General features: G+C 44.0%; 1 protein-coding gene across 2 annotated transcripts in view; it reads left to right on the top strand.

The window, feature by feature from the left end:
* TMEM260 (transmembrane protein 260) overlaps positions 1-16,718 on the top strand; it is a 29,326-nt gene extending 12,608 nt beyond the window's left edge. For both annotated transcript variants that reach the window (XM_042869747.1, XM_042869754.1), the window contains exons 4-16: positions 2,697-2,874; positions 4,896-5,009; positions 7,368-7,547; positions 9,140-9,180; positions 9,359-9,442; positions 9,829-9,946; positions 10,503-10,675; positions 11,319-11,490; positions 12,229-12,377; positions 13,389-13,565; positions 14,121-14,174; positions 14,507-14,597; positions 16,102-16,718. In XM_042869747.1, coding sequence (XP_042725681.1) covers positions 2,697-2,874; positions 4,896-5,009; positions 7,368-7,547; positions 9,140-9,180; positions 9,359-9,442; positions 9,829-9,946; positions 10,503-10,675; positions 11,319-11,490; positions 12,229-12,377; positions 13,389-13,565; positions 14,121-14,174; positions 14,507-14,597; positions 16,102-16,374 — 1,804 coding nt within the window. In that variant the 3' untranslated portion in view covers positions 16,375-16,718. The remainder of the gene's footprint in view (positions 1-2,696; positions 2,875-4,895; positions 5,010-7,367; positions 7,548-9,139; positions 9,181-9,358; positions 9,443-9,828; positions 9,947-10,502; positions 10,676-11,318; positions 11,491-12,228; positions 12,378-13,388; positions 13,566-14,120; positions 14,175-14,506; positions 14,598-16,101) is intronic.
* Positions 16,719-18,232: the final 1,514 nt, after the last annotated feature.

Below are 18,232 nucleotides of genomic sequence, written 5' to 3'. Positions count from 1 at the left end.
CCTCACCACCCTCTGGCTGAAAAACTTCCTCCTAACATCCAACCTAAACCTCCCCTGTCTTACTTTAAAACCATTCCCCCTTGTCCTATCACCATCCATCCTTGTAAACAGCCGTTCTATCATTCCCATTGTTGATAACAGAATCTGGAAGAAGCTCTTCGTCTCCACTGTACATTTCCCAAAGCTGCTCTTGTGATGTTCTTGGACAGTTGAGCACACACCCTTACGTTTTGTCTTTTTGATTTTTCTTAAGCACCTGGTGCACTTGTAGGAGCTTGGTGCTCCATACACACAACATGTTCTCACAGAGAGAGAACTTAGCAGAAAGCTTTTCCTTAGTGTTTCAGTGGGAATGAAAGATGAAGTCAGCTCTTCTTCCTAAAAGCCTCTGGATTGTGCCCAGTGCTGGATTCTGAACCTGCACTACTTGGGGGCTGGACGGTGAGCAGGGGTGTCCCCTACCCACAAAGCTGGGATAAGGCTTTAAGCTTTGAGTTGAGTAACTTTTGCATAAGCCTGGTTTCATCAAACTTGAAGCGTAAGTTTGAGACTTTTTATCAGGGGGTGGGAGGTCTTTAATCTCGTTTGAACTCTACTAAGATGCTTGAGTCTTTTCTAGTAAAGACGAAAAAACTGGTAAATGATTGAGAAGATTGCCTAAAATTCTGCTTCTCTTTCCCACGGTGTTTGAGAAAGTTGCTTTATCTTTTCTACTGTATTTCCCTGCAAGAATTTTAAGTGGATTTACAACCTTATTTCTTTATAAGTTTTTGCTGGTTAAAGGAAAGGAAAGTCTGTCATATTAGGCTGGCTTGGTAGGAAGATCAATGGAGCAGCGCTGATGCCTGTGAAAACCTCTTCTCTGTGTGGTTGTGTGACTTGAAACTTCGTATTAATGCTGGTGGAAAACCTGTAGTGATTGGCACCTTTAGTTACTTGTGAGCGTGCATTCAATTTATTGAAGATTTCAAGATGGAATTCCAAGTTAGAAAACACTTAAATAGCAACTTCTTTATCACAGTATAGCTGTACCGTGGCTTTTATTTTGCTGAGTGGTATGGGTATTGAGTGACAGCTTTTTTTCTGGGATGTTTTTGTTCTGAATGCCCAAACCTGTATAGAACTGTGTGAAGTTCACACACTGGAAGTGTCCTGCAATATCCTGCAGTTGCAGATCTTTACAAAGAAGATAAATGAGTTCTATTTTGCAGATGTCTTTGGGGCAGCCACAGACCATCCAGCATGTCCCATGTTAGGAGGAGAAATGAAGATCAGGTCTTTACACTTCCTTATGCTAATCGTCTTCTCCCCATGGATGCTACCTCTCATTTTTAATAGTTTATAGCTTCTAGTTTTAACTGCGTGAGTTCTCTGACATCTACAGAAATGTATCAGCTTTTCAGCCTGCTGGAAGACCTCAGTTTGTTTTGAGAAAGTGGGAGAAACTTATGATGAAGGAGAGGAGCCCTTACTAGAGAGTGCTTTCCCAGAGTCCTTCTTGTCCCTGTTTGCAAGGGCTGTAGGTTTTGTTTGCTTGTCTCCATTTATCTCAGTTATGTTCTCTGAAGAACTCCATTAGCTGCTCTTACATGGATACCTAGTCCTTGATGGGCAGAATGAACCATGTGGGGACATTGCTGTGGTTGCACTAAGGGATACGGTCAGTGTTCAGGTATCGATGATTCAGGTGTTGATGATTCAGCTTGATGAAGAGGTTGACTAGCCTATGCTACTTTTGTTTTAAACCTGCCAGGAATGTTATATCTAAATGGAAATATGCATACCTGGGGTGGGATTAGAAATATACCAGTCTGTATAGAGCCTGTGATTTTCTGGAGAGCAGCTTTAACCTTAGTCACAGCTATTAGTCCTTGGATGAGACATGGCTGAGCTGGTTGTGCTGCCCTCCATCCCATTCTGCAGGGTAACTTCCTATGGGACAGACCTCCCAAAAAGCCAGGCTTCCAAAGAGCAGAGCACATAATGCAACCAGCGGAGTGGGTGCAATGGGTTTCCTGGGCTAAATCCAACCTCTGGGCTCCCCAGGCTACCTGCAACATCCAGCTCATTTGGGAACAAGAGCTGAAGTCCATCTAGCTGGAAATGGCACCCACTGTCTCCTCTCCCACTGTCCGGTGGGTGCCTCTCCATCCCAGGGCTGTGGGTGCTGCAATCCCTGCCCAACCCAGAGACAGTCCAACGTGCCTTAGGGAAGCTCTGCTAATGCTGTCCATCATGAATAGCTCTAATCCACTCTTTATGCGGGGCCTCAATGAACTTAAGGCTGCATCACTGCTCATGTGTCCTCCAGCACAGAGCATCCCGTTAGAGGCATGACTCTCTGGCTCAGCGTACCATGACCTGCTGTGTCATTGCTCATCAAGGTTTTGGAACTGAATTGAATACTGGGAGTTTTTGTGGTGTTTGTGGAGAAAAACCCAGCTTGGCTCACCAGCCGTTCAGCATTTGGTGCCTTGCAAATAGACGGGATGGCTGAGGTGTGCTCTTCCTAATTGCAATTCTCTGCAAAGAAATTATTAGGGACATATTAACCATATAATGTTTTGGAAGGAAGCTGGGTGGCAGTCATAATTTCTGCTGCTACAGTGTTTAAAAAAAAAAAAAAAAAGAGGACAATAAAGTAGGCTTTTTTTTTTTTGTTGGAAAAGAAGATTTCATGTTATCTGTGTTTGCAGGCTTTCTGGCTCATATGCTGGAGGAATCCTTGCTGCGGGGGTGTTTTCATTTTCTCGTCTAACATGGCAGTGGTCCATCACGGCGGAGGTTTTTAGCTTAAACAATCTGTTTGTGGGGCTGCTTATGGCTCTTACCGTGCATTTTGAGGAGGCATCCACTGCAAAAGAGAGATCAAAGGTAAAACGTCTCAAGCCAAGTGAATAATTTATTATTATTATTATTATTTTTCAATCAGTTATGATAAGTCTGTTTAATTTTCTATCCATTTAGTCCTGATTCAGTTTTGTTAAGCACGGGAGGGCAGATTTTGGGGCTGGATTCAGCCGTGTTGATCCTTGATCCACCTGCATTTTCAGAAGTGCCAAACATTTGAAAATCTGTGCACTTTGCTTAAGGGTTTTGTTGGGACACGCTGGATGGGCATTTTTGTGTTGCTTTACACGTAGAGGATAGGAATGGAAAAAGCAAAATCATTTTCATCTAAATGTTTTAGCACAAAGTTTAATTTTCTGCATCAAAGACTCAAAGTAGGCTGTGAGTGTTCAAGGTTTTGTTGGTAGGACTGTTATTTTTCCCAAGGGTAAATAGATACGTCTTACAGAAAAATTCATCCAGTCTGAAACCCACGTTTCTAATGAAAAACAGAAGTGGCCAATTTTTCTGTCAGTTCTGTGCAGTTCAATGTATACTGTTTCGAAATGAAAACTACCCCCAAAATAATACCATTATTAAATACAGGGACAATTCATGCTGTATTCACTACTTTGGGAGCAGATCAGGTGGTCAGATGGCTTTACTCACCAGTCTTGTTCTTTCTACTTTACTTTGCCTGAACATCTGATCTCCTCTCTACTTACTGACTTGCCTGCTGTGACTCCTATAAATTGTGTGAATAAAAGGATTTTTGTTGGGCTAACCTAGAATTTCAGGAGCCCATAGTGGTAGTTTACTCAGCTTTGCAAGTTATCAAATAACACATGTTGTCACTGGCTAGAGAAACCTTGTTTCATCATTGGATTTATTTATTTTCTCCTATTTTCTGCTCAATTCTGTCCTGAGATCCCTAGAGACTGGACTCCACGGAGATGGAGTTGGGCATTTTCCAAGCTGCTCCTGTGCTTGACGCACCCAGTTTCCAATGGGATTTTCGAATGAGTTGTCCAGAAGTAGTCAGTGAGCTTATTTCCTTTTTTTTGGGTGTCCAGCACCTTACAACTCAACGAGGTCAGGCTACAAACAGCAAGTCGACGACACGTTTCATAGGATCATTAAGGTTGGAAAAGGCCTCCAAGATCACCAAGTCCATGCCCAACCCATTCCCACCATGCCCACTGCCCTCAGTGCCACATCTCTATAGTTCTGGACCACCTCCAGGGATGGTGATTCCCCCACCTCTCTGTTCCTGATCACTCTTTCTGAGAATTTGCTCCTAATATGCAGCCTGAAACATCTTTAGCAGTGTGTTTGCAGGTCGCCGGTATACACAAAGAATTACTGAGGTGTCCCAAGTCTTTGAGGGCAGCTCTGAAGACCGCAAGGATTTTTTTTTGAAGTTGTAGCAGGCTTTTCTTTTGACAAAGCAACATCCAGTGTTAAATTCTAATTAAAAGCTACTGGGTGATCCCATCTCCACATGAAGGCAAATGTTTACCCCTCACATGCCATTGTCACCTAGTGACTGAAATAAGCAGGACTGAGCAGAGCTTACGGCCACTTGAGGTGGAGAGATGCTTTCTGTAGCATCAGCCTGGGATGGTCAGAGTGCTGGTAACAAAGCTAAGTAATCCTCAGTGAGTACCAGAAATACCCTGCATAGTCTGAACACATTACCTCTATTATCAGAAAACAGGTTCTGAAATGAAATTATGCTACTGAGTGATACTGCTTTTAATTCCCTTTGTTTAGCAAGTTTGTGTAGCCCTGACTTTAGCCATCTGTGCCTGCAGAAGAGGAAGAAATTAACTCCTGTTACATAAAATCATATCTTCATACATAGAAATGGCGTAATTATTTTTATGGCATAAAACTTAACTGAAGTAACCTGTGTTTTTTGTATTACAACCAACCAGTGCTCACAGGTGTGTTTTGTCTTATCCTCTATGTCTGCTTTGGGCTGCATTGATGCTGCTTTGGTGTGTGGCTCTTCTTGCAAACTGTAAAGAGCAATTATAAGGTGTTTGTTTGTTTTTCCCTTCCAGATCGCCAAACTTGGTGCCTTTTGCTGCGGCCTCAGTTTGTGCAATCAGCACACAATAGTGCTTTATATTGCTTGTATTGTACCTTGGGTTCTCTTCCTGCTCTTCAGAAAGACGGTGTGTATTTTGCTGACTCACAGCTGTTTTAGCTTGCTTTAAGGCACTGGCTTATGACTGGAGATGAGTTGCTCTGTGTTGATTCCCTGGTGGTAGCAAATGGAAGCTGCATTGACTTGTTGTCCATCATTGTGTGACTGCTGCCAGCAAAGACTCAAAGAATTAGCAAGGGTGCTGCAGGTGCTGATCTCATGCATTTCTCTTCAGCATGCCCCTGGGATGTGCCAGGTTTGGTTGCCTCCAGCTCTGACACTACTAGGACTGGAGTCCTGCAAGAGGCTCTTTTGGAGAAGGTTCAGAGGGGCGCCATGAGGATGATCTGATGGCTGGAGCACCTCTCCTATGAAGATAGGCTGAAGGAGCTGGGCTTGATCAGCCTGGAAAAGGCTGCAGGGAGTCCTCACTGAGGCCTTTTAGTACTTAAAGGGAGTTTATAAACATGAGGGAAATCAACTTTTTATGCAGGTAGGTAGTGATAGGATAAGGGGGAATGGTTTTAAACTAAAGGAAAGGATATTTAGATTAGATGACTGGGAAGAGTTCTTTACTGAGAGAGTGCTGAGCTGCTGGAATAGGCTGCCTAGAGAGGCTGTGCATGCTCCATCATTGAAAGTGTTTAAGGCCAGATTGGATGAGGCTTTGGGCAATTTGATCTAGTTAAACTTGATTTAGCAGCTGGCAACCTTACCTGTGGCAGGGGGATGATGATCCTTGAGGTCCCTTCCAACCCAAGCCAATTCTATGAACTCTCAGGTGAGGCACCAGGCTTGTGCCAGCTGGAGAAGACCAAGGCAAAACTGACCTTCAGTGGACAACAAGCCCTGAAGTGGTCAGATGTCCTGGAATCTCAGAGTAGTTGGAGGTTGGAAGAGACTTCTGGAGGTCATCTCCTTGTTCATTGCAGAACAAGGACACCTTTTTGCATACCTGGCTCAGGAAGGTGATGTGCATCCATCTGGATGAGGTTCCATGATAACATTTAGGGACTTTACAATGCTCTTGTCAGATGTAGGTGGTCTTCTGCAGATGGCTTTGTTGGGCTGGGTGCAGACATGTTGTAGGAACTCTGCTCTAAAAAGTGCTGCATATCTCAAAAGATTTAGTACTAATATCACTTTACAAGTGGGCCAGAGAAACCTCCACCTGTACCCTCTGCCTTCTACCTTCAGATGACAATTGGGCAGCTTTGTGCTGGGGTGCTCCTACCTGTATTTCTACACCCTCAGCCTGGCAGATCAGGTGTGGTTCTACACAGTGGCACAGCTTATAGCTAAGCCTAGAGTGAAGTGTGTGAGCAGCAAGAGATAAGATGCAGTTCAGACAAGCTTGATGCAAAAGTCCTTCTAGCAAAAGCCCTGCAGCCTTCCTGTTTCCTTTACCAAAGTGATGGTTCATGCAGTGTATTTTTCTTCTTTAAACAGTTGTTTTTTTAACCAGGGAGGTGCACAGACCTCTGTGATTTCCAGCAGAGAGAATGCTGTTGCAATGTAATGTTCCTGGGAAATACTTTAGACAGTTCAGGAAAGCATGCTGCGGAAATCCACCTAATAATAAGATATTTGATCAAAACCAGTGCCTTTCAGTTAGAAATAAATTTAAGGATTTCTAAAGAAATTTTAGCCACCAACTTTATCAGGCTACTTTCTCTGTTCTGTAGGTTGTTGCTCTGAATGCTGAATGGTGTCTATTCCACATAACCCCAAATTCTGAACAAGTGTTTGATTGACAGGACGGTGGCTAATGATAAAGCAAGCGTGCAATATTCTAGGGTGGGATTTTCCAAAGCACTTAAAGGAGTTAGGCACAGAAGTCCCTTTGAAAGTCTTGTCTTCCTGACCCCTTAGGCAATCTTGAAAATCCCACCCCAAAAGTTGGCCTATCCAATTTAGCCAGTGTAATCATGATAAAGTAAATGGCAAAACTGACTCCTGATGATGGTGATGATGTGTGTAGTTGTACTAGAGCAGCATTTTTTTTTTTGCCAGATGGAATACCAGCCAACTCTTAATCGCTGCAAAGTGGGTTATCTCAGCCTTGCAGTGCTTCAGCCATCTATGCATGTCATGCCATGATTTAAATGTGAAAGATGCAACGAGTATGATACTCATGAGTCCTAGCTAATATTATTTGCTTCACTTAAATTTCACCCTGCCATGCAAAGGAGATCAGTTTGATGCAGTTTCCTAGTAATCCACAAAATCATAAGGTTTAACATAGCATTTTGTAGGGACTTACTATAAATTGAGAGATCAGCTCTGTGTAAATATATTTGATGTTTTTTCTTTATCTGTTCTTGAAGTTCCAGCATGATTAAACTAAAATAAACATTGTTATGCAATATGACATATTTTGGTGCAGGAATTGTCCCTAGGCCATTTGCTGAAGTTGGGTTTATGCTTCTTGGCTGGTTTGCTGCCTTATCTCTATCTGCCGGCTTCGTCCTACCTCAATCGAGCCCGTTGGACATGGGGAGACCAGACGACTTTTCAAGGATTTTTGACCCACTTTCTCAGGGAGGAATATGGGACATTCAATCTGGTAAATAAAGATCATTTTCTACAAGGCTTTCTTTTGAGTAATGCGGCAGCAGAACCTTTCTGCTTGTGGTGTTAAATAGCCTGGAGGTGAAAAAATTGGAAATTGCTTTAAAAAATCATTTCCTGAGTTTGACCTTTGGATCTGTCGGATTTTCTGGGTGTGGGTTCGATGGCTGGGAAAGCAAGACCTGATCCTCTTTGTCTTTGTGGGATGAGCTGTGCTATTTACCAGGGGCTGTCCACATGTGTCATATTTATAAAAACCCAAAGACCAAGTCTTGCTAGAGAGAGATGGCAACACCTGTTTTGTGTTTTTCTTATTTTAAGACAAATATTTGGCTTATTTTTTTTTTAAATCATTTTAAACCCAGCTATTGAAAGAGGCTGCAAGCAATTTTTCATTGCTTTAACCTTAAAAGAGATTCCTCTAACTTACATCTCAGTAATGTTGCATTGAAGTGAATGGTAGGTTTGGGGGAATCTCAGAATCGTTTGCTCTGAATTATTCTGTCTGCTTTGTGCTCTTGCAAAGAGAGGGAGATACCATATAACTGTGTGCAGAGTGTAGGATTTGCATCTTTCTGCTCCAACCCAAACTGAGCTCTGGCTACCCAAGGAGAGCAGTGGCCATTTTGTCTCAGAGTTTTCAATGCAGAATGCTGGGAATAAAAGAAAGGCTTGTGTTTTACATAGCATTGTGCTCCTACAGAGATAAGGTCCACCCTCTGAAGGACTTCTGAGACTTCCCTGTTGTCCTGTTCCCAGACCTCTCCTGAGAACTAGGTTCTGTTGGGCAGAGCAATGCCAATGCATACAAATCTCTCGACTGCTTTCTCCATTAGATCTGATGAATTCAAATTGATGTTCAGGAGGCTTAAGGATGGGCCGTGTGTAATCCTGCACCACATTTATGTTGAACTGGTCTGAAACTGGAGCAGTACATGCAGCAAAATCCAAGTGTTTGGTCCTAATGCTGGTTGGGCTAATGCCAGAGCCATCCTCTGACACTTTTATGTTCTTAACTATTTTTTAAATGGAACGTAATATTCCATTTTTATTGAGGTTAAATACACCTTCCAGACTTCCTGAATCATACCCAGGGAAGTGATGGAGGCACTGTCCCTGGAGGTGTTCAAGAATGGTGGACATGTGGCACAGAGGGACGTGGGCAGTGAGCATCTTGGGAGAGGGTTAAGGTTGGACTTGACCGTGGAGGTCTTCTCCAAGTAGGTAAAGAAGTAGAAATTGAGGCCCATGAGGTGCCCCCAGTCGTGCACTTTTAGTGGAGCTCACAGCTAAGCCATATGATGTGCTCTGGTCACAAGGTAATGAGTTGGGTTCATCTGGGTGGTGAACCATGCAAAAATGTAAAACAAAAAAATGGAGGAAAATTTTGCAGTGAACGTTGGAGTAGTTTGCTGTCTTTGGTTTTGCTTAAGCAATTCCTGTCCCCTGTGATCAGTGTGGTACCATTTGAAAGAGCTCTAGAGCAGCCCTTTACACTCAGGGTTCTGCAGACAGAAAGCGGGAAGACTTCTCCTTTCCCCAGTCAGTGTGTGAATTTCTCATTTTCTTTCTTTCTTTTTAATCCAGGCCAAGTCCGAGACTCGATCAAGTATGAGAGATATGCTGGTGTGAGTAAAATCATGACTATTCCACTGCTGGGGATTCAAAATCCTGGCTTGTTCCTGTTTCTGGTAGACTCAACCCCAGCAGAACAGGGGTGCTCCGTACAGCTGCCCTGTTCTCTTATTGCACTGAGTGCAGGCACTGAGTTGAGGGTCATGCAGACATGCACTGATTTCCCCACAGCTTCCAGCTGGAGCAGATGAGGTCAGAGCTGTCCCTTCCTGTCCTTGTCCTGGCACTCGTGGCCTGTTTCAGCACAGCACTGCGGTAAGTTGGAGGGGAATATTTACTCCCACCTGCATTTCCTTACTGGCCAAGCGTGAGCTTTAGGTGCTTTCTCTGCCTTGTGCCACATGGAGCTATTCTGCTTCCTTGGGCAGAAATTTCAGCAGTTATCCTGTGTTATTGATAAAGAGCAAAACAGCCCTGCACCTGATTACCCTGTGACTCTGTAGATGCCTTAAAAATCTTGAGATCCTGATGGCTGCATGCTCTGAAAAACAAAAGTTTCATAAATTGGAAAAGTAAGGTAAAACCAACCAGCTCCTTGCATTAAACGCATTCAGACATGCAGAGAGACAGCTGTCTTCGTGCACATATAACTTTTTCCTACTTTTGATCATGCCACTATAGTGCTACGTTATTTTTTATAGGATAAAGCAACAGAAATCACCCGTGATTTGTCTCTTCGCTGGAATGCTCTGTGTTTATTCACTCTTTTTCGCCTGGAGAGCAAATTTGGATGTTACAAAGCCTCTGTTTCTGGGAGTGGTAAGTTTCACTCTGAAAATTGCTCTGGGGTGTTGGTTTTTGGAAGCAGCCTCCTTCATGCTTCGTTGGCTGTTGGGTCCCTTGCGAGTCAAGAGCAGGTGGTTGTCTTGGAGATGCACAGGGTGCAAGCACACAGCTACATTTTCTGTTCCCTTTTAACTGGGGAAGCATAAATATGGTCTCTGGGTATTTAGATAGATGATGTATGTTAAAAGGAAGAATTAGGAGGAAGTTTTTCACACGGAGGGTGGTGAGGCACTGGAACAGGTTGCCTAAGGAGGTTATGGATGCCCCATCTCTGGAGGCATTCAAGGCCAGGCTGGATGTGGCTCTGGGCAGCCTGGGCTGCTGGTTGGTTACCCTGCACACAGCAGGAACTGGATGAGCATTGTGCTCCTTTGCAACCCAGGCCATTCTATGATTAAAGGAAAGAAACTTCTCCTTTCCTTGTCTCTGTCTGCCCTTCATTTGTGAGCTTTCCAGCTTGGAGATATCCTGCTCCAGAAGTGTAGGCTTGCATCCCAAGGAAGCACTGCCACATTGCCTTCTGTCCTAGGTGGAGCGGTTCTGGATGCAGAGCAATGTGGCTGTGGCTGTGCTGGCAGGGCTGGGGCTGGCTGCTCTCACGTCCCTTGGAGGTGCTGTGCTGCAGGGCAGCCGAGTGCTGCCGTGGCTGGAGTGGTTTTCTGCTGGGACTCTCGTTGCTGCTCAAATTTGGGCCAACTATAGGTAAGACATCCCCTCGGGCATCACCTTCTCCTTCCCATGCTTTGCTTCAAGTTGCCCAGTATTTTTTCTTAATTTTTCTTTCTTTTATTAAATGAATTACATCTTATAATATAAGGCTTCCTTATTCCATAACCACGTTGAGAACTCTGCAGTGGGTTAGGTAAAAATCAGTATAGTAGTACAGCTGCTCAGGTGGAGCTTGACCAACTGGTGAAGTGTTGAGCTCAGAGGCTCCATAGGCAGAAATCCTTGCTTTGTACAAGGCTCAGCTTAATTAAAAGTGTTAAAAGAGTAGGGAGGGTTTCAAATACTTACTGTGTACTGGCACTTCCAGCTCCAAATCTTTATGTTTAGTCCAAGAAGAAAAATTAGAAAAAAAGATCAGCATTAAGATGAATGCATGCACTGTGTGTGTATCTGTGCAAAACCATAGTGGCATGTCTCTTGTTCTAGCTTCTAGGGGACAGCAGTCTAAAGGCTTCGTGTTTGTATCTTCTAAGTGGAGATGATGCTTTTCAGCCAGATCTGACAAAGGGGAAGGACCTCACCACTGGATGTCTATTGCATAAAATTGTTCCAAACATGGGCAAAACCGTGCAAGTGCCTGGCTTTAAAATGTTCTTTTTTCATCTGCTTTCTTCAGTGATTGTGATCAGAGCAACAATTACATTGTTGATAAGTTTGCAAAAAACCTGCTGTCCTCTATGCCAATGGGTGCAGTGATTTTGCTAAGAGGAGACTTGCCCGGGAACGCCCTTCGTTACCTGCATTATGTTGAAGGAGTGAGGCCAGATATCACATTAGTGGACCAAGAGGTAGGTTCAGAAGGTGATACTGAATGAGGCAACATGGCAGGTATCCAGTTGTTGCACAGGGCTGATGTTTACCTTGCTGAGAAAGCTTCATCCTTTCTGTTTTCAGAAAATTGCACGTTGGGAGCAGTCTGGAGGGCTGAGAGTCAGCCAGCAGCCCTTGGGCAATGGGGCTTTGGGCTTTCTCTCAAGGGCTCTGCCATGTTGAGGCCCAATTCCTGAGGTCTCCTGTGTTATCCTGGTCCACCAAAGGTGCTTTTGCAGACTTATTTTTTTTCTTTTAATTCAAATGAAGATGCTGTGTCCCCTGGGGTGGTGGTTGTATTTGTTTTTCCTGAGTACTGGAAGAAGAAGAATCCTCTTTGCAGAAAGGCACAGTTGCATTTCTACTAGCACATAATTCTTGCACTTGGCTTTGCAACAGGGTACTGTGATTTGTTGGGGAGGCCTCACCCAATGCCCCATGTCTAACCAAAGCTCTCTTGTGTCTCCTCACAGCTGTAGCTATTTTGGGTTTATGTAGACTTTTTCCCCTCAGTGGCAATGACCATGTTTCTCCAAGTGGAAGCCACTGATGGTCTGATCTGATGGCATGGTCCCGGGCCATTGCTGAAATGAGAGGAAACCCTTACTGAATAAATGGAATCATTACTCACATGAAAGGCATTTCTACAGCTGCTGGTGTAAAATGGATGGAAACTCTGCTTCTTGTTTTAATTACGATAATGTTTTTGGTGATAGATGATGACCTATGAATGGTATTTACCCAAGCTGGCAAAGCATTTACCTGGTGTTCATTTTCCTGGGAACCGGTGGAACCCTGTGGAAGGAATATTACCCGATGGGACACTTGCTTTTAATCTCCACCATTTCCTCAAAGCGAATAAGCAGTAAGCATTTCTTTCATAATGGAACAGCTTTCCGAAAATCTTCAACCTTTTTCTCTTGAAATTGTTTATGGAACAGCTTGGTGCTGCATCCAAAAGACCAATTTTCTCTACTGACTTCCTCCCCAGTGGTGAGATTATTTTTGCAATTAAAGCAAATATCTGTGCGGAAGTAACTCCATCCAGATATAATGTTGTTCAGTGTTGTTGAACAATATTATGTCTTGCTGAACAAGGTATAATACTCTCGTTGTTTTGAGGTAAGTTTGGATTTTAGGAAGGAAAAATAAGAAGGTGATTGGCAGAGAATATTTATGGATATATTTTTTTTTCTTTTGCTGACACAATTCGTCACAAAGAAAAAAAAAAGAAACATTCCTGTGTACTCAGAATGATGATGGTTGGAGAGTAAATTGCTGCAGCTTCTCCTTCCTGAACATTGTGGCCAAGTGATTAGCATAGAATGAATGTATTCCAGGAATAATCATCATATAAAAATAGCTTAGTAAGAGTGGAGAAAGGATTAGATACTCCCATGAATAAGAATAGCATCTGCATTTAGACTAGCTGGGGCGAGCGTGGGGAGGCAGACTAGCAGGGCCAGGTGCCACTGGGACAAAGTGGGCTTCTCCTACTTCTGGCACAGATGTAAGGTGTGACACGGGAGAACATCTCCCCTGGATGTCCCTCCTGCTCTGCTGCACAAGGTGTGCAGTACCATGGAGGTACTTATGTGCCCACAGAGCTGTTCTTCAGACTGCCCCAGAGACGTTCTGATGCGAGATGCTCTGTGCTGCAGGAAGTAATAGAATCATAGATTTGTTTGAGTTGGAAGGAACTCTTAAAGCTCATCTGGTTCAGCTTCCCCTCACTGAACAGAGACGTCTACAGTTGTGCTTCTTGAGACCTGTCTGCTGCACCAACATGGGGTGGGTGGGCAGCTCAAGCACGTGGGATTGCCCAGGGCCTCTGACATGGCTTCACCATTCCTCTCTTTGTTCCGTTTTTTGGCAGTAAAGAAGTGTTTGTCTGCATAGGTCTTCATGAAGGGGACTCAACCTGGAAGAGGAGTTACTCGCTTTGGCCATGGGGTACCTGTGAGAAGTTGGTTCCTTCTGATGCTGTCTTTGACCCAGCAGAGTGGATTCGTCTGACAAGAAATCTCTATAACTGGACTGAAGAGTATGGGAGGTAAGAGGCAGAAGCACAGCTCTGTGTCTTCCTGCTTCCTATTCCTCATAACCACATCCATTGCAGTGTTAGAGAAATTTGAGCTTTAATCTTAATGCTTTATGTTTTGGAACACACGATATCTCTGCATGTGCTTTTTGTTTTTTGCTAGTGTTAAAAATAGAGGTTTCTAGTCAACTGTCAGGTCCAATTCTGATCCTAAAACTTCATTGGGAGCCCAAAACCATTGAAGACATGGGACACCCAGAGCTTTAAATGTTGTAGACTGAGCTATGATGGGATGGTAAAAATCATCTCTCACTTTGTGGATAGCTGGGATGCTGTGAAACACCTGATGTAAACACCAGAGGCTCCCCCTGTGCAGGGAGAGGGATAAAGTTTTATGAATGACTGAGGATCAGCTGAATTCCCTGCTGTCAGAGCCATAGGCTTCATGACAGGTTTTCTGCTGCCTGGGAGGTCTGTCAGTGCTTGGGTTAGAAGGGATGATTGTGCAGTGAGCAAAACACAATGACATGGATCTGATGGCTGAATTTTGTTTTAATTCCCGTTTAGTTTCAAGCCCTCTTCCTGGGAAGCTGTCGCCAATGAGGAGATGTGGCAAGCCAGGTGATGCTCCTTTGCTCCCCAGTGCGTGGAAATACACACCAAAGCAGGCAGCTTGATAGTGCATGGCCTTATTGGATCTTAATGTGCCAAACTTCAGAAGGAAAACACTGATTTCATTCACTTAGAGGTTCTGCTCAAAGCATCTTGAAGAACAGAGGGTAGTTTGGGCATACCGTGGAAAGAAATCTCTATCACTGGTGACTTGAAAAAATCTTGTTTACTGTCCCATACAATTAAAGAGCTTTATGGACATGTTGAAGACGTGATCAGGAGATGTGAGCTGGTTATGTTAAGCAGTTGCTACAAGGTGTTTTCTTTTCTTATTCTCCTAGGATGAAAACAGCTTTCTTTATATTTGGCCTTGCAGAAACTGCCAGTGTGCCTGCAGAAATGAAAGCACAGCTGTACACGTTGGCATACACTGTAAGTCGTACATTTTGTTATGAATACTGTCTGCAGTCTCCATCCTTTTTTTTTTTTTTTTTTTAATTCTTTTGACCACATGGAAATATCACGGTGTATCTAGATAGGCTGTCCTGTAATCTGCATTCTCTCTCATTCATCCAAATCAGGAGCATAGCAGATTCAAAGAGATTTGTTCAGGGATTTTATCCATTCCTGCTTGCCCTCTTGGTCACAGAGGATGCCAAAAGCTAACCAGTCAACACCCTCCTTTTGCTATAATTATGTTGTCTGCGCTGGGCTCCAAACCCATGCCAAGAGATTGCTTGTCCTAAAGTCCCCTCTATGCACTTGTCCTCTCTGTCATTACACAGTCTTGCATCTGAGCCAGCAAGTGTAAAATCCGACAGTCTTCTCACTGCAAATTAATTCTGCTGCATTTCACAGCAGAGAATGACACACGTAAGCTGGTGTAGGTATCTCAATAAATACTGCACTGCCAGAGATGCCAGCAGATGCACGAAACGATCAGTGTGTGTCAGCAGAGAGGAGATGTTTTATACCCCAGCAAACAGTCTGTAAATCGCTTCCTTTAAAGTTTTGCCCATTTTGCTGTCATTTTTGCTGTTCTGTTCCATGAAGTTCCCAGGCATGATGTTGAGCTTATCAATATTGCCACTTAGCAAACGCTCCTAGGCAAACTCTTCTCCTGTTAAGGAAGATTGAGGGATCTGGGCTTGTTTAGTTTGGAGAAGAAAAGGCTCCGGGGAGACCTCATTGTGGCCTTTCAGTACTTGATGAGAGTGTATAAACAGGAGGGGGAACGGCTGTTTGTGAGGGTGGATGGTGATAGGACAAGGGGGAATGGTTTGAAACTGAGGCAGGGGAGGTTTAGGTTGGATGTTAGGAGGAAGTTTTTCAGCCAGAGGGTGGTGAGGCACTGGCACAGGTTGCCCAAGGAGGCTGTGGATGCCCCATCCCTGCAGGCATTCAAGGCCAGGCTGGATGTGGCTCTGGGCAGCCTGGGCTGCTGGTTGGTGACCTGCACACAGCAGGGGGTTGGAGCTGGATGAGCACTGTGCTCCTTTGCAACCCAGGCAACCCTAGGATTCAAACTGCTCACATCCCGTTGAAGGTGTCCCAATCTCCTGGAACACTGAGTCAGTGTTTTTGCAGGCACAGCAGGGAAATCCATCTTTGCCCAGTCTGGTTCCCTCTTGGGAAAGGGAATAATGTGCTCTGGGGTTATCTCAATTCCTCAATTGTCTGTAATGTTTCTAAACAAACAGCTGCTGCACAAAATCCCTGGATTTTGGATTCACACTACCACACATCACATGGCAAACAGAGTGAGTTTCAGAAATGCTTTGACTCTGGATGATGGAGACATCTTAGTAGCATCTGTTCCTTTATGGGCAGTTCTGAAGCACTGTTAAGAGCTGTTGGTCCCCTTTGTTTGCTTAATTTGTCCCCTTTTTTTCTTTCTTCTTTTTTTTTTTTTTTTTTTTTTTCCTCCATTTAACAGTCCTACAAAGAAATTGTCAGCTCTCATCCTCATCACCCAGTGAACTGGCACAAAAACTACGCGATAGCCTGCGAGAGAATGTTGCGTCTCCATCGGGTGGGTGAGGACCCTGAGGCATTGCTCTCCGAAACTGTTAAACATTTCCTCCTCTACACCCAGAAAGCAGAAGATGATCCCCAGCGGCAGGATATCCTACAGGCTGTGAACCACCTCCAGAAGGAACTGCAGGGGCTGAGGGAAATGAAAGCTGAGCTGAAGCGGCAAGCTGGGTAGTGCCTGTTCCACTGTGCCCCTTCTGAGGTGCTGAGGATTTTGACAGGTCCAGAGCTTTGAGTTGGTCACAGCCAATGTGAGAATGTTGGGAAAAGGTGACAAAAAGAGCAGAGGGCTCTGCAGGAGCGTACTGTTGTTTGGTATCCGATTGCTGTTGCCAAATGAACAGTTTGTATGTGAAGAAAGCTCAACACAAAATAAAATGCGGTGTTTCAAGAAGAGAGTTTCCTCCTAAAGGCAGCACTGAGAAAATCATTTAGATCTGTTTATGGATGTTTATAGATGGTTTATAGATGCAAAAATATATGTTTTGCCCTTAAACATCGCTGCTGTTGTCAAGCAAAGAGTTTTACTACATTTTTCCTTAGACTGTGTGTCTGTGCATTTTTACAGTCATGGGGCAGCTTGGGTACGTGGGTTTCCATCAGGACAAGCATGCAGTATGGAGCCCTTGCAGGAGCATGACTGTGTGCTGTTTCAGGTGCCCTCCATGCCCTCGCTGTGCCTCTGTGCTGCTGCCAAAATGACCCCCTGGGAACAAATGCAGCCACTGGTATGGGGTGATGGTGTTGGTGGAGACAAACCCAGCTCACTGCAAGGAGGGCTGTTTTCATTGCACTGGGATTTTATGCTGTGATAGACTTCATTGCATTGGTTTTCCTGTAGTGAGTAACTTATATTTTTCTTCACAGACCAGCGTGATTGTATGCAGCAACATGGCATCTCCTGTGCTGTGTGAGTCTGGGGTAGGGAGGCTGCAGTGCTGACATCCATCCTGCTTTCCATTCTTCCCCAAAAGCTAAGGAAGACTCAGTTCCCAAGAGCTCAGCTTCATATTTTCCAAAGAATGACATGAAATAGCTTGTCTTTCAAGGTTCTGTCAGTTAATATGTCTTAGAAAGGCTTAAAACAGACGCTGAACTCTGGTGGTGTTACTGGAAGTGCATGTTTGGCAAAGTTTTCATACTTTGCTCCTCCATCCTCTGAAATCTCAGCATGGTGGTTTTATGGGAGAGAAACTGCTGTCGGTCCTGGGGTGCATTTGGGTTAGTAAACTTTTTGGAGAAGGCAGAAGGATTTCTGTAAGGATCACATTGCTGGGTGGCTCTGCTGGGAGCTTTGTGGGGATGCTCTCTTGCAGAACTTGGTGTGTAGTTTGAGTGCTGGATGTGCTGTGCTGTGCACATGGATAGGGGCAGTTTTAGGTGCTCGTGTACTTGCTGAACTTAACAGATCCCTTCAAGAGAAGATGACTTTTTTGTTGGTCCCTTTAACTCATTGTGGGAAAACTTGAGCACTTTCATTGAGTGCTGTATGTATAAAAATCAAACTGCTCTTTGGATTCTTTTATTTTTTTCTTTGTTTTTCTCCCTTTCATTCCAATGATTTCCATAGCAATTCTCCCCTGTCCTTCTATGAATCAATTCCTGTCCAAGCAGCAGATAAGAAATGACCAATGAAAAAGAAAAATAAAACTCAGGCTTGTGGGTTGCAAAGGGGAGAGTGAAGAAGAGCAGTTCAGGGGTGTCTTTTTAACTCTTTGTGTTGTAATTGACTACATTTCAGGTCGACTGTTCCTCACTTAAATCTCTTCCTTTTTGTCAGTTCCTGCAGAAGTGTTTGTACAGAGGGAGAGAATGTCATACATTCCTCCATGCAGCTTTCTCAAGGCTGACTTTCTTCTCACTTCTCAGAATCAGTCCTTCAGGCTGGCAGAAAAGCATTAGGAATCCAATTTTTGAGTGCTTTTGTTACCTGCATTATTGAGAATCCATTCAAGCAAATATATTGAGCCAAGAGTTTTCTTTATCTTGATTCGATGCCTCTCCTTAGCTGCATAGTCTTGAAATAATTGGCA

This window comes from Lagopus leucura, unplaced genomic scaffold (assembly GCF_019238085.1).
Source record: "Lagopus leucura isolate 7727_CA_CO unplaced genomic scaffold, USGS_WTPT01 Super-Scaffold_1, whole genome shotgun sequence".
Classification (NCBI taxonomy): domain Eukaryota; kingdom Metazoa; phylum Chordata; class Aves; order Galliformes; family Phasianidae; genus Lagopus; species Lagopus leucura.
The sequence above is the reverse complement of the archived record's forward strand: the minus strand, read 5'-3'. Positions and strand labels throughout refer to the sequence as shown.